The following is a 16,281-nucleotide window of genomic DNA, read 5'->3' on the forward strand; positions in this document are numbered from 1 at the left end:
AGTTGTTTCCTCCAGCACTTGTACCAGGAATTTGTCCCCAACACTGTCCAAAAAACTTCCTGGATTGTCTGTGCATAGCTGTATTGCTCTCCTAGCAGATGTCAGGGTGATTGAAGTCCCCCATTAGAACCAGGGCCTGTGATCTGGAAGCTTCAGTTAGTTGTCCGAAGAAATCCTCGTCTACCTCATCCTTCTAATCCGGTAATCTATAGAAACGCACTCACCACAACACCACCCTGGTTGCTCTCACCTCTAAATTTAACCCAGAGACTCTCAACAGGCTTTTCTCCAGTTTCATACTGGAGCTCTGAGCAATCATACTGCTCCCTTACATACAGTCAGAGGTTAAGGTAAGCCGATATGGTATGGTATGATGTACCAGCAAGAGGCAGTACACTGTGCCGGACTGGACCCCTTCCCTAGGCTGGCGATTTAAGGGTCCCAGGACTCTCTGCAGTGGCCGGAGCCCTGGGCCCTTTAGATCGCCTCCTAAGACCGTTGGGCGGCGCTTTAAAGGGCACGGGCCTCCCTGCAGTGGCCAGAGCCCCTGGCCTTTAAATCACCACTGGAGCCCTGCCACCGCTACCCCGGGGCTCCGGCACCAGGGCTTGGAGGCACTTTAAAGAGCCAGGTAAATCACCACCCAACCCCCGCTGCCGGAGCCTCCCCGGATCCCCATGACACTGCTCCAGTCATGTGAACTGCCCCACCAAGTCTCTATTATTCCAATCACATCAGAGTCCCTTGATTGTGCCAGGACTTCCAATTCTTCCTACTTGTTTCCCAGGCTTCTTGCATTCGTATATATGTACCTAAGATAACTAGCCAATTGCCCTACTTTCTCAGTATGAATCAGGAGGCTTCCCATCTTGTACCCTCCTCCTCCTAACACGACTGCTACTCTGAAACCTCCTCCTTGTGTTTCCTCCTGGTATCCCACTTCCCCACTTACCTCTGGGCTTAGGACCCCATCCCCCAGTGAACCTACTTTAAAGCCCTCCTCACTAGGCTAGCAAGCCTGCCTGTAAAGATGTTCTTCCATCTCTTTGTTAGGTGGATCCCATCTCTTTCTAGCAACCCTTCTTCCCAGAACAACATCCAATGGTCGAAGAATCCAGAGCCCTCTCTCCGACATCACCTGCATAACCACACATTCACCTACACTCATGGGCAATGTTCCTGGCTCAAGACACTTCCCCTTCTGGTGCTTCAGTTTTCCCATCTGTAAACGGGGGATACCTCCTGGAAGTAGTGAGCAATAGTCTGTAAAGCACCTATCTGTGGTTTCCATGTGACACCGTGCCTCAGTGGGACAGAGCAGAGGATGCCAAATTCAGGACAAAGAGCTGAGAAATAGGGCAGACTCACCCGAGAATGGTGATTATTCTATCATTAGATTATATCAAGCCAGTAACAAATGTAAACTTCTGTCTCGCCACACTAGTTAACTAGAAGCAAAAATACAGTCTCCTTAGGCATCCCAGCCCTTGGCTCACCACTCGAACACTGGACACCATGATGATCATAGTGAAACCCAATTTCACCACATATAGAGTCCTCTATTCTCAAGAGATCAGCCAATTTGACAGGCCAATATATGATTCAGATGTTAACAATAATCACACTTTGCCAATCCATTAGTAACTGAACACTTAAGGTTAAATAATAAAAGAAAAGTAGAAGAGATATAAATGGTTAATAAATGAGATACATATAAGTGATTTTTCAGTGTTCATAGATCAGGATCATAGCAGTGATTGAATAAACTGCTAGCTTGCAAAAGTCTCTGTGAAAATTACATGAGCAGGTTCATAGAATCATAGAATATCAGAGTTGGAAGGGACCTCAAGAGGTCATCTAGTCCAACCCCCTGCTCAAAGCAGGACCAATTCCCAGCTAAATCATCCCAGCCAGGGCTTTGTCAAGCCGGGCCTTAAAAACCTCCAAGGAAGGAGACTCCACCACCTCCCTAGGTAACGCATTCCAGTGTTTCACCACCCTCCTAGTGAAATAGTTTTTCCTGATATCCAACCTGGACCTCCCCCACTGCAACTTGAGACCATTGCTCCTTGTTCTGTCATCTGCCACCACTGAGAACAGCCGAGCTCCATCCTCTTTGGAACCCCCCTTCAGGTAGTTGAAGGCTGCTATCAAATCCCCCCCTCATTCTTCTCTTCTGGAGACTAAACAATCCCAGTTCTCTCAGCCTCTCCTCATAAGTCATGTGCTCCAGACCCCTAATCATTTTTGTTGCCCTCCGCTGGACTCTTTCCAATTTTTCCACATCCTTCTTGTAGTGTGGGGCCCAAAACTGGACACAGTATTCCAGATGAGGCCTCACCAATGTCGAATAAAGGGGAACGATTGGGGGTCATCAGTCCTTGTTCAGAGTTTCCTATTCAGATACCCAGTCCATAGAAATGAAGACAAGATGGAGATGTCTCAGGGGTCCCTCCATATCTTCTCCTCCTTGCATGGAATTTAACAGTCCCAAACAAAGCCCACAGTCCATGTGCCTGGTAAATTATTCTCCCAAGTTGGAGTCCAGGGTCACACGAGTATATCACGTGTCTTGTGTCTTTACATGCTTTGATGGCAGAGAAGAGCAGCCATTGATCATATTCTTAGAGAGGTGTATTGATTCTAATGCCCATTGTGAGAGGTAAGTGTCCTTGATGGTCAATCAGCACATAGCTGTGTGGCCTTATCTACCAGAGCAGTGTTACCCAGGAACACAACACGTGTGTTTGATAAAAGTCCATGGCCAATATTCAATATTTCACACAGAAAGATTATATATAAATTAGGACAGAAAATATCATATTGCTTCCATATAAATCCATGTTACAGCCACATCTTGACTATTGACTGCAGATGCGGTCGCCCCATCTGAAAAAAAAAAGATATATTGGAACTGGAAAAGGTTGAGAAAAGAGCAACAAAAATGATTAGGGGTATGGAATGGCTTCTGTATGAGGAGAGATTAATAAGACTGGGACTTTTCAGTTTGGAAAAGAGTCGGCTAAGGGGAGATATGATTGAGGTGTATTAAATCATCACTGGTGCTGAGAGAGTAGACTGAGCTCCGTGACAAGCTGGCTGGTGACAGGGTGCTGGGCTCTCTTCCCTGAATCTCTTACCGGAGAGTGAGAAAGACTTTAAACTCTTTTGTGACCTAACTGTGCTATGTCAGCATGACAAGTGGGGGAACTCGTTTATGTACAATATAATGGTCTGCCACCTTCATAATTGCTCCTAACTGGCCCCCAGAAACCCGCCCCTTGCCTCACCTCTTTGGCCAAGACTACACCGCTGTTTTGCCTCTTCTTTCCCTGTCCTGCCAAGGACCTGGCCCTGTCGCTTGCTCCTTTCTTCGGCTTCCAAACACTGGAATGGATTACCTAGGGAGGTGGTGGAATCTCCTTCCTTAGCAGTTTTTAAGGTCACTCTTGACAAAGCCCCGGCTGGGATGATTTAGTTGATGTTGGTCCTGCTTTGAGCAGGGGGTTGGACTAGATGACCTCCTAAGGTCTCTTCCAACCCTGATATTCTATTATTCTGACACAGTTCATTTTCACAAGCATGCCAGGAATGAATTCCTGAAAAAACTGGAACCTAGATTGGAGTACCCTCTGTCACCCCCTCTCTGTCACCAAGTGGTCAATGTTAATTGTGAGACAAGAGGCTACTTAGATTATTGAAAACTCTAGTTTTTTTTTGGCAGAAGCACAGTATCTAATTCCTACATAAATGAAGGAAAATTAATCAAATATGAGACCTCCCTCAGGTATAAAATTGTAATGTATATTCTTTCTTTGTTACTAACTTTGTGGGGAGAGGGACCCTGTCAGGACTCCTGGGTTCTATCTCAGCTCTGGAAGGGGAGGGGTTTGCCTGCAATGGGCAGATAAATCTGCTGCCTATAAATTTCATAGGGTAACCCCTAGTTATTCTGTTACATGAAGGAATAAATAACATTTCCTTATTCATGTTTTCCACACCATGCATGATTTTACAGACCTCATATCTAACCTTCGTTCTCTCTTTTCCAAGCTTTCTAATCTCTCCTCATATGGAAGGTGTTCCATACCCCTTATCATTTCTGTTGCCTTTCACTGTGTCTTTTCCAGTGCCCCAGAAGAAGAATCAGATAGAGTAAGTGTTGTTCAGCCCTTCAAAACCAGACAGATTGGATGAGTCAGGAGAAGCTGGAGGAGGAGAGAGGCACAAGGGTGCAGAGGGGACTCTTGGGTTGCAGGGCTATGGCTGCAGCCGAAAGACAGATTCTAGATGCAGGAAAAGCCATGAGTATGCTCCAGGGACGTGTGGACAATGTAATGGCTATTGGAAAACATAATCCCAATTGTACGTATAAAATGATGGGGTCTAAATTAGCTGTTACCACTCAAGAAAGAGATCTTGGAGTCATTATGGATAGTTCTCTGAAAACATCCACTCAGTGTGCAGCAGGGAATCAGTTAGAAAGGGAAAGATAATAAGACTGAAAATATCATATTGCCTCTATATAAATCCATGGTACGCCCACACCTAAAATACTACATGCAGAACTGGTGTTCCCATATCAAGAAAATCTATTGTAATTGAAAAAGTTATGGAAAAGGGCAACCAGAATGATTAGGGGTATGGAACAGCTTCCATATGAGGAGAGATTAATAAGAATGAGTCTTTTCAACTTGAGAAAGAGACGACAAAGGGGGGATATGACAGAGGTCTATAAAATCATGAATGGTGTGGAGAATGTAAATAAGGAAGTGTTATTTACTCCTTCTCATAACACAAAAACTAGGGGTCACCCAATGAAATTAATTGGCAGCGTTTTATAAGAAATGAAAGGAAGTATTTCTTCACACAACACACAGTCAACCTGTGAAGCTCTTTGATAGAGGATGTTGTAAAGGTCAAGACTGTTACAGCTTTTAAAAGAATGAGATTAATTCATAGAGGAGAGGTCCATCAATGACTATTGAGGGGGAAGGGATAGCTCAGTGGTTTGAGCATTGGCCTGATTATGAGCTCAATCCTTGAGGGGGCCATTTAGGGGTCTGGGGCAAAATCAGTACTTGGTCCTGCTAGTGAAGGTAGGGGGGCTACACTCAATGACCTTTCAAGGTCCCTTCCAGTTCTAGCAGATAGGATATCTTTATTTATTTATATAATTTATTATTTATTTATTAGCCAGGATGGGCAGACATGATGTCCCTAGCCTCTGTTTGCTGAAAGACGGAAAAGGTTGATGGGGAGTGGATCCCTTGATAATTATCTGTTCTGTTCATTCCCACTGAAGCATCTGACATTGGCCACTGTTGGAAGACAGGATCCTGGGCTACATGGACCTTTGGTCTAACCCAACATGGCCGTTCTTAAGTTCACTGAAGAAGGAAATGGTATGACGATATTGTGCTGTGCTGTGTTGTGTTTAAGCTGAATCTGGGTATCTCTTCTGCTGTGTAAACTAGAGGAATTGTTTTAGCACCTGTGAATGGGGTTCCAGGGGCCCCCATTCTGAGATTGCTCAATTAGGGCAAACTGCAAAGAACAGGGCAATCTCCCAAAAGGGTGGTTATTCTAATACTTGGATTTGCCAAGGAAGCAGTTTTCACAATGTTTTACTGCTTACAGTGAAGCCAAAACACAGTTCCCTTAAAGCACCCCAGCCTTGGGCTTCTACCCAGACAGCCAAGTCAAGTGTGCTGATGATTATTGACATCACTGCCCAGGTGAATCAATATTTCAGATATAACCAAATACTCAATTAGAGCCAATTCTTATTAACTAAATTAAGATTTATTTAAAAAGAGAGTATTGGTTAAAAGATAAGTATACACAGAGACATGATTAGAGTTTTTAAGTCAGTTTCATAGTAGAGAAGGCTGGCTTCAGAGTTCCACATAGTTCTTACAGAATTAGTCAAGAAATTAGTCAAGATGGGGGAGGGATAGCTCAGTGGTTTGAGCATTGGCCTACTAAACCCAGAATTGTGAGTTCAATCCTTGAGGGGACCACTTAGGGATATGGGGCAAAATCAGTACTTGGTCCTGCTAGTGAAGGCAGGGGGCTAGACTCAATAACTTTTCAAGGTCCCTTCCAGTTCTAGGAGATAAGATATCTTTATTATAGTCCAATGTTGATATCTTCATTATCAGGTCAGTCTAGGGTATAACTGGAGACCAGAGTCTTGTGACTCATGCTTCCCCTGATGATGCTTAAGCAGATCCAAGATAAAAAGGATCAGGTTCCAAGAGCCCTTTATACAGTTCGTGGACAGCACAGCAGTACTTGAGTGAACAATAGGCTTTTGAAGTAACCTTCTATTTCCTAAACATCACTGGTAATTAATACCTGGATTAACATAAGGTTATTATCCATTAAGCAGTTTATAGAGAGTTCACAGGAAATGATAAAGAGACATATAGAAAAAGATACTATTGCACACAAGTTCCATCTAATAATATTTCCTTTTCATCTCTGAATTAATCAAATACAGCTACAGACAGGAATCATTTGGTTACACTGTTAACCTCTAACAAGGTGTCAGTAAACAGAGACTACTAGAGTCACTAACTTCTTCCAGTTCTTTAATAATACAAGTCTACATTTCAAAGCTCTAGCCTATCTAAGATGGAATGGTCCTAATTTCCATTTACATATTTTTCTAACCTGATTGTAAAGGGTGAATCTGGGTCAATAGTCTGCAAGTTGCTTAACTCTTTCTAGCCATGTGTCACACAACCCCTTTTGCAAGGCCTGGGGCTGTTTCCTTTTGCGATCATATAACTCAAAAAAGAGAAACTAGAAACAGCGTGCGCCCAAGGGGGAGCTCTGGGAAGGGTGGGCTGAAGTAATTGGAGAGTCTGGGGGAGCCAAGCCAAAGGTAGCCTTAGGGCCTTGGTGCTTGGTGTGCAGGTTTCTGCTCCCAGAGGGAGGCACTAGAATGGAAGCTGCACTGCGAGAGTGGGCCTAGAAACCCAGAGCCAGGGGCAGGGCCTGAACAGTGCTGTGACTCAAAAGCACCTGGGTCTTGTTTGTGGGCCCCAAACATGCTTAGCTGGTGAGTGTCCAGGTGTACAACCTTGAACAGGGCTGTGACAGCAAACCTCAAGTTGCTACGCGCCAGGAAAGTGTCACAAGATATTTTCTTCACCCAAATGTGTCTCCTCTGCAGTCTGTGTTTCCCCAAGTGCTCTCGTTCCAGAACTGATCCAGCCGGGCTTCCCTGAAGGAAATGTTTCTGGCATACACAGTGCCTGTTTGGGGTCAGGGAGAGAGTTTGTGTCTCCCTCAGAAAGTGCTCCCCAGAACGGCAGAGACAGGGAGTCCCTGTTCTAGTGGGTTTTGTCCCATCTCTCTCTCTCTCTCTCTCTCTCTCTCTCTCTCTCTGTGTTTCCTGGTGCATTTAGGTCCAACTCTCTCTTTGCTTTGTAAGTCACCCCCACACACATGTGCCTCCCTCTCTCTGCCAATTCTAAGTCCCTGGCCATTAGCAACTAGCAGGCTGCAGCTATGGTAACCTACAGTCTAGCCTACTTGGTGCCTATATATATTTTCTTTTAAGATTCTTATTTTCTTAGGGTTTGATTATTTGTTTTATAATAAGTGTACAGATTTAGATTAGAGAATTTTCACCTATAACACAAGTGGCCTGCAGGCCACATCCTGTATGTTGAGCTAAAGCTGGAAGCTTTATATATATATATATATATATATATATATATATATATATATATATATATATATATATATGAAAAGGTGTGGAGAAAAGGAGAAAAGGGCAGAGAAAACCTCCTGTGGAGGAGTTGGAATAGGGGCTGTAACCTTCCATGTTCTAGATAGGCATTGTCATAACTATAAAGGGAAGGGTAACAGCCCTCCTGTGTACAGTACTATAAAATCCCTCCTGGCCAGAGACTCCAAAATCCTTTTCCCTGTAAAGGGTTAAGAAGTTCAGGTAACCTGGCGGATACCTGACCCAAAGGACCAATAAGGGGACAAGATACTTTCAAATCTTGGTGGGGGGGAAGGCTTTTGTTTGTGCTCTTTGTTTTGGGGGTTGTTCGCTCTTGGGACTGAGAGGGACCAGACATCAATCCAGGCTCTCCAAATCTTTCTGAACAAGTCTCTCCTATTTCAAACTTGTAAGTAAACAGCCAGGCAAGGCGTGTTAGTTTTTATCTTTGCTTTCTCAACTTGTAAATGTACCTTTTTGCTAGAGTGTTTAATTCTCTTTGCTGTAACTTTGAACCTAAGGCTAGAGGGGATTCCTCTGGGCTCTTTAAGTTTGATTACCCTGTAAAGTTAGTTTCCATCCTGATTTTACAGAGATGATTTTTACCTTTTTCTTTAATTAAAAGCCTTCTTTTTAAGAACCTGATTGATTTTTCCTTGTTTTTAGATCCAACGGGGTTGGATCTTGATCCACCAGGAGTTGGTGGGAGGTAGGAGAGGGGATGGTTAATTTCTCCTTGTTTTAAGATCCAAGGAGTTTGGATCTGTATTCACTAGGGAATTGGTGAAGAGTCTCTCAAGGCTACCCAGGGAAGGGAATTAGCTCATTTGGGAGTGGTAGCAGCGGACCAGATCTAAGCTGGTAGTTAAGCTTAGAAGTTTCATGCAGGCCCCCACATTTGTACCCTAAAGTTCAGAGTGGGGAAGCAGCCTTGACAGGCATGCACCAGGGTCTGCCTCGTGACACAAAATGGGCAGGCATGTGGAATGGGGGTGAACTGTGCCATGTACATGCCTGTGCTCATGGCTTCATGAAGGAGACACCAACCGATATCCCCAGTGGGCAATGGGATCAGGGTGGAGTACTTTGTGGCCCACTAGAGTTGCTCACCCTCTGAAGGTGGTACTAGGTCCCGCCACTTGGTATCAGGGCATGTGAGGAAGTGAAGCATTTGGAGCATGAGCATGTAAAGTTTTTCCGTTGGTGGAATTCAGAAGTGAACCAGCTGCAGCGTGTTCAGCTGGATTGGGTTATGAAAGGGAGGGAACCGGAGGGACACATGGGACAGGAGCCCAATCAAGAATTCCAGAGGCATTGGGGTGAGGGGTGGGTGGGGAGCACCCTCTTGTAGGACTCGTTCAAGGAAAACCCGAGCATTAGGCAATAAGGTGGCCCCACCTCTTGGAGTATGTGCAGGGGTGTCTGAAGGGTGAACAGCCCCAGGTGAGCTCCGAGATGAAAGAGGCCATTGTGGCCACTAAATGGTGGGTGAGAACTGGGCCAGTCAAATGCTGGAGGAGTGGGCCTGGGCAAGATGAAAACAAAGTACATACATGCCGTCCAACCAGGAGTGGTGCAACCGATCGACCTCCTCATGGACGTAGGTAAAGATGGAATTCTCATCCGGGTGTTGGTCGTGCCAGACATCCAGCAGGGAGTGATGATTGACGATCTCTCTGAGGATGCCTGCAGCAGCCTGGCCGCTCTCAATCCCTGTGAGATTCTGGTCCTCAAAGATGGTATTAAAATCCCCACCAAGGCCCAGCACTCGTGAGGATCCAAGGTGCTGAGGAAGGCAGACACCTGCTGATAGAAACACACCCACTCCGGGTCTGCATTCAGGGGTTAAACATTGAACAGATTCAATATCAGCCACTCCACACTGGCCTGGAGGTGCAGCAGGCCACCTGGCATGACCTCAGCAACTCCCAATATCTCAGGCTGTAGGTAGGGGGAGAACAGGGTGGCCACCCAAGCAGAATGAGTGCTGAGGTGTCTAAAATATACACAATCCCGCCACTCCTGCCACCAACTAGTCTCCGCGGCTGGATCCATGTGGGTTTCCTGCAGGCAAACCACAGAATATCCTAAGTCACAAAGGAAGCAGAGCACCTGGCAACTGTGGAGACCCACCCTAGAGCCTCTGGAGTTCAATGTTGAAAAGATGGTTGGCTTCATTCTGATGGCTGAGGAGGATCCTCGTGGGCAAGGAATCCCCATCCAGCCCTTTGCAACAATCAATGACCCACATGAAAGGCTTTTCACAGAATTTGTGGGCCCACCTGTAGACCAGGATGTCCTGCCTCCCGGTTAATAAGAACATCAGAACATAAGAATGACCATACAGGGTCAGATCAAAGATCAATCCAGCCTAGTATCCTGGCTTCCAACAGTGGCCAATAACAGGTGCCCCAGAAGGAGTGAACCTAACAGGCAATGATCAAGTGATCTCTCTCCTGCCATCCATCTCCACACTCTGACAGACAGCGGCTAGGGACACCATTCCTTACCCGTCCTGGCTAATTGCCATTAATGGACTTAACCTCCAGGAATGTATATAGTTCTTTTTTAAACCCTATTATAGTCCTAGCTTCACAACCTCCTCAGGCAAGGTGGACTGTGCACTGTGTGAAGAAGAACTTCCTTTAATTTGTTTTAAAATTGCTGCCCATTAATTTTATTTGATGGCCCCTAGTTCTTATATAAAAGGGAGCAAGTAAATAACTTTTCCTTATTCACTTTGTCCACACCACTCATGATTTTATATACCTCTATCATATCCCCACTTAGTATCCTCTTTTCCAAGCTGAAAAGTCCTAGCCTCTTTAATCTCTCCTCATATGAGACCTATTCCAAACCCCTAATCATTGTAGTTGCCCTTTTCTGAACTTTTTCTTATGCCAGTATATCTTTTTTGAGATGAGAAGACCACATATGTACGCAGTATTCAAGATGTGGGGGTACCATGGATTTATGTAAGGGCAATAAGATATTCTCCATCTTATTCTCTATCCCTTTTTAAATGATTCTTAATATCCTGTTTGCTTTTTTTACAGCTGCTGCACATTGCATGGACGTCTTCAGAAAACTATCCACGATGACTTCAAAATCTCTCTCCTGATTAGTAGTAGATAAATTAGCCCCCAGCATATTGTATGTATAGTTGGGGTTATTTTTCCCAATGTGCATTACTTTACATTTAGCCCCATTAAATTTCATTTGCCATTTTGTTGCCCAATCACTTAGTTTTGTGAGATGTTTTTGAGGTTCTTCACAGTCTGCTTTGGTCTTACCTATCTTGGAAAGTTTAGTATCATCTGCAAACTTTGCCACCTCACTGTTTACCCCTTTCTCCAGATCATTTATAAATAAGTTGAATAGGATTGGTCCTAGGACTGACTCTTATGGAACACCACTAGTTACCCCTCTCCATTCTCTTACCATTAATTCCTACCCTTTGTTCCCTGTCTTTTAACCAGTTCTCAATCCATGAAAGGACCTTCCCTTTTATCCCATGACAACTTAATTTACGTAGGAGCCTTTGGTGAGGGACCTTGTCAATGGCTTTCTGGAAATCTAAGTACACTACCACCATTGGATCCCCCTTGTCCACATGTTTGTTCACCACTTCAAAGAACTCTAATAGATTAGTAAAACATAATTTCCCTTTACAGAAACCATGTTGACTTTGACAATTTTATTCCTTACTATTGGTTCAACTAATTTGCCCAGTACTGACGTTAGACTTACTGGTCTGTAATTGCTGGGATCACATCAAGAGCCCTTTTAAAATATTGTCGTTACATTAGCTATCTTCCAGTCATTGGGTACAGAAGCAGATTTAAAGGACAGGTGACAAACCATAGTTAATAGTTCTGCAGTTTCACATTTAAGTTCTTTCAGAACTCTTGGGTGAATGTCATCCTGTCCCGGTGACTTGTTACTGTTAAGTTTGTCAATTAATTCCAAACCTGCTCTAGTGACACTTCAATCTGTGACAGATTTGTCACCTACAAAGGACGGCTCAGGTTTGGGAATCTCCCTAACATCGTCAGCCATAAAGACTGAAGCAAAGAATGTATTTAGTTTCTCCGCAATGACTTGATTGTCTTTAAGTGCTCTTTTTTATCTCAACCATCCAGGGGCCCCTCTGGTTGTTAAGCAGGCTTCCTGCTTCTGATGTACTTAAAAACATTTTGTTATTACCTTTGGAGTTTAAGGCTAGCCATTCTTCAAACTCCTCTTTCTATTTTCTTATTAAATTTTTACACTTAATTTGGCAGTGTTTATGCTCTTTTATATTTACCTCACTAAGATTTGACTTCCACTTTTTAAAAGAAGTCTTTTTATCACTCACTGCTTCTTTTACATGGTTGTTAAGCCACGGTGGCTCTTTTTTAGTTCTTTTACTGTGTTTCTTTATTTGGGGTATACATTGAAGTTGGGCCTCTATTATGGTGTCTTTGAAATGTGTCCATGCAGATTGCAGGGATTTCACCCTAATCACTGTACCTTTTAATTTCTGCTTAACTAACCTCCTCATTTTTGCATAGTTCCCCCTTTTTGAAATTAAATGCCACAGTGTTGGGCTGTTGAGATGTTCTTCCCACCACAGGGATGTTACATGTTATGGTCACTATTTCCAAGCGGTCCTGTTATAGTTACTTCTTGGACCACCTCTTGCGCTCCACTCAGGACTAAATTGAGAATTGCCTCTCCCCTTTTGGGTTCCTGTACCGGCTGGTCTAAGAAGCAGTCATTTAAAGTATCCATAAATTTAGTCTCTGCATTTCGCCCTGAGGTGACATGTACCCAGTTAACATGGGGATAATTGAAATCCCCCATTATTATTGAGTTCTTAATTTTGATAGCCTCTCTAATTTCCCTTAGCATTTCATCATCACTATCACCGTCCTGGTCAGGTGGTCGATAATAGATCCCTAATGTTATATTCTTATTAGAGCATGAAATTTCTATCCATAGAGACTCTATGGAACATGTGGATTCATTTAAGATTTTTACTTCATTTGATTCTACATTTTCTTTCACATATAGTGCTAATTCCCCCCTGCATGTCTTTTTCTGTCCTTCCGATATATTTTGTACCTCGGAATGATTGTGTCCCATTGATTGTCCTCAGTCCACCAGGTTTCTGTGATGCCTATTATATCAATATCCTCCTTTATCACAAGGTACTCTAGTTCACCCATCTGATTATTTAGACTTCTAGCATTTGTGTACAAGCACTTTAAAAACTTGTCACTGTTTATTTGTCTGCCCTTTTCTGATGTATCAGATTCTTTTTGATGTGAATGTTTCTCATCTGATCTGGCCCATAGTTTATCCTCTTCCATCCTCTGCTCCTGACTAGAACCTACAGAATCTCTAGCAATAGACTCTCCTCTAAGAGAAGTCTCTGTCGTATCCACGTGCTCCGCTGCAGCCGTCGGCTTTCCCCTGTCTCTTAGTTTAAAAACTGCTCTGCAAGATTTTAATGTTAAGTGCCAGCAGTCTGGTTCCACTTTGGTTTCGGTGGAGCCCATCCTTCCTGTAGAGGCTCCCCCGTCCCAAAAGTTTCCCCAGTTTCTAATAAATCTAAACCCCTCCTCTGTACAACACCATCTACACCATTCCCCTCCACTCCTCCAAAACAGCTCTCGTGGCCCAGAAGACAAGATGGAAGTCTCCCCAACGCTGGAGAGGGAGCTTCACCTTACCCTTTAAATCGTGGGTGTCCACCAGAAAACGGTGAAGCTCATCCCTCAGAACAGTGTGGGACGATGTCGTGGACCCATGATGATCCTCTGGCGGGGCTCCTGTTACGATCCTGTAGCCCACGGAAATAGGCATAGAGGGAGCAGACCACAGGTGCGGTGACAATACCAGTGGTGCCGTGAACCTCCCTATATCTCCAGAAAGGGTAAGGGAGAGGAGGGAAGTGAGCAGCCCCTAAAGAGTCCAGGAGGGGAGACATAAAAACTACCGCCTGAGGTTTATCTAAGGACCGGGGAAATGAGACAACCCCTGGTTGGCAGCAGTATGGAAGATAGAGGAGACAGAAATGAGTAGGGCTTCTCTCCCCCTGCCTCCGCTCTGTGGCTGCGGCTAGGGCTCAGGGCAGCAGGAACTGACAGATTCTTCTGCCACTCCATCCGGGGCAGCCTGGGCTCTTCCCCTCCTCCAGACGCTCCTACTAGAGCTGGAGGCTTGAACTCCTGCCAGCTGAGTCTGAGACAGCCAAGACTCAGGGCTTCTCCCCCTTCTGCTGACCTGCTCCACAGGAATCACATGGTGATTGCCATGTTCTGTTCAATCCCTCTGAAGCACCTGGCACTGGGCACTGTCAGCAGACAGGCTACTGGGCTACATGGACCATTGGTTTTACCCAGTATGGCCATTCTGATCTTTTTATTTACACCCCAGATGTATCTGCCTCCTGCTGTAACACACTATACTCCACTCCCCTACCAGAGATGACATAGATCCCAGGAATCATAGAATATCAGGGTTGGAAAGGAACCCAGGAGGTCATGTAGTCCAACCCCCTGCTCAAAGCCGGACCATTCCCGAAATAAATAATCCAAGCCAGGGCTTTGTCAGCCAGGAGTCCTGATGGGGACTCTCTCTCCACAGAGTTAGTAACAAAGTAAGAATAAACATTAAAAATTTAACCCTTAAGTGATTTGCCAAATGTGAGAACATATTGGTTTTAGAGATGACTGGGTCGCAGCTGAAAAGGGGAGGGAAAGACAGGAGAAAGTGACAGGGGCAGGGCCTTGGAGAGAAGACATACTGCAGGGTTGAGGCTTGACAGAAGAGGTGAGGCAAGATTGCAATTTCAGGGATCCAGCTACCAGCAATTACAAAGGTGGCAACCCAGTGTACTCTACATAGACTGACTCCCCAGGTCATCACATTGACACAGCACAGTAAGGACAGGGAAGGGTTTAATGTCTCTCTGTCTGTCCAGTAAGTGATTCAGGGAAGAGGCCCCAGCACAATGCACCAGCCAGCTCTGCATAGAGCTCAATCTGAGAGCCAGAGCACAAGGAGAAAACATTTAGGTCTTTTTATGAGTAAAGAGCTGGAGCAGCCTGCCCCGGATCTGTTTGGTCCTCACCCCGTAAATGATGGGGTGTAGCACAGGGGGCACCATGTGGTACACACTGGTAAGGAGAATGCGTAAATGCAGTGGCACATTGTGGCCAAACCGCTGAATGAGGGAGGAGAATAAATCTGGGATGTACAAAGCTAAGATGGCACAAAGATGAGAGATGCAGGTCCCAAAAGTTTTCAGCCGGGCATCCTTTGTGGGGAGGCGGAAGATGGCCCTGAGGATCAGAATATAGGACACTGTGATAAAAAACCCATCCATTCCAATCACAGTGAGAAGATCAAAGAGGCCATAGTAACTGTTGATGCGGATGTCAGCGCAGGCCAGCTTCACCACAGCTATATGCTGACAATAAAAGTGGGCGATGATGTTGGTTCTGCAATATGGCCACCGTCTCACCAGGAAGGGATAGGGTAATGCGAGTATGCCACTGCGCAGCACCACAGCCAAGCCGATCTTGGCCACCAGGGGGTTTGTCATGGTGGTGGAATGTCTCAGGGGATGGCAGATGGCCACGTAGCGATCCAAAGCCATCGCCACGAGGATTCCAGACTCCATCCCTGAGAAGGAGTGAACAAAATACATTTGGGTGAGGCAGGCACTGAAACTGATCTCCCTGGAATTGAACCAGAAGATGCTCAGCATTTTGGGTACGGTGGATGTGGACATTACCAGGTCGCTGACGGCCAGCATGCAGAGGAAATAGAACATGGGCCCGTGGAGGCTGGGCTCCCTCTTCACGATGAACAGGATGGTGAAGTTCCCCAATACGGCTATGGCATACATAGCACAGAAGGGAATGGAGATCCAGATATGGGCTGTCTCCAGGCCAGGAATGCCAAGTAGGATGAAGGTGGAGGGGTTGGTGAAGTTGGTGAAGTTGGAATCTGACATGGCATAGGGGAGAAAGTGTCCAACTCTGAGGCATAAGAGTGTCTTCTGCATTTACTGTATGCTCCTCTGACTTTCTATGTGTTCCGAGGATCTCGGGTGATGGTCACAGTTGGAATGCCTGCATGGAGAGACAACGTTAATATGAGACACTGCATGCAGTAGTGGAGGCTGTTCTCATGGTAGAAGCAGATTGATCACACTTTGCACACTGAAAAATGACATTTTCATTATTCAGAGAAAATAACTATGAATAATTACCCTACTAAATCCAATTTCATATTTGTATTGTGCTCCCTGGATTAATAATTCGTAGACGTTGTGGTGGGGGAACCTTAAGAGGCACCAGCAGAAAACACAAGTGTGGATACTGGTTATCCATCATTGTTCCTTAATGCAATGAGAATCAGGATAGGGAGTCCATAATGAAGGGAGTTCCGTCATTCATCCAGTAGCTTGAAATCAGAGAGGGGAAGAAAACAAAATTTTGCACAGATATGTGTTGAGAGAAACATCCCAACTGGAACATACC

At 44.9% G+C, this 16,281-nt stretch overlaps 1 protein-coding gene across 1 annotated transcript; it reads right to left on the bottom strand.

Moving 5' to 3' along the window:
* Positions 1 to 14,804: 14,804 nt before the first annotated feature.
* On the bottom strand, positions 14,805 to 15,803 carry LOC101947730 (olfactory receptor 52E4-like). Its single transcript, XM_005310486.3, has one exon. It carries the CDS (start codon positions 15,801 to 15,803, stop codon positions 14,805 to 14,807), a length of 999 nt encoding a protein of 332 aa, XP_005310543.2.
* Between the last annotated feature and the right edge of the window lie 478 nt (positions 15,804 to 16,281).

This window comes from Chrysemys picta, chromosome 1, assembly GCF_011386835.1.
Source record: "Chrysemys picta bellii isolate R12L10 chromosome 1, ASM1138683v2, whole genome shotgun sequence".
Taxonomy (NCBI): domain Eukaryota; kingdom Metazoa; phylum Chordata; order Testudines; family Emydidae; genus Chrysemys; species Chrysemys picta.

Bases quoted from the DNA above. Each gene is read 5' to 3' on its own strand.
- LOC101947730 (XM_005310486.3), bottom strand. From the start codon at position 15,803: ATGCAGAAGACACTCTTATGCCTCAGAGTTGGACACTTTCTCCCCTAT.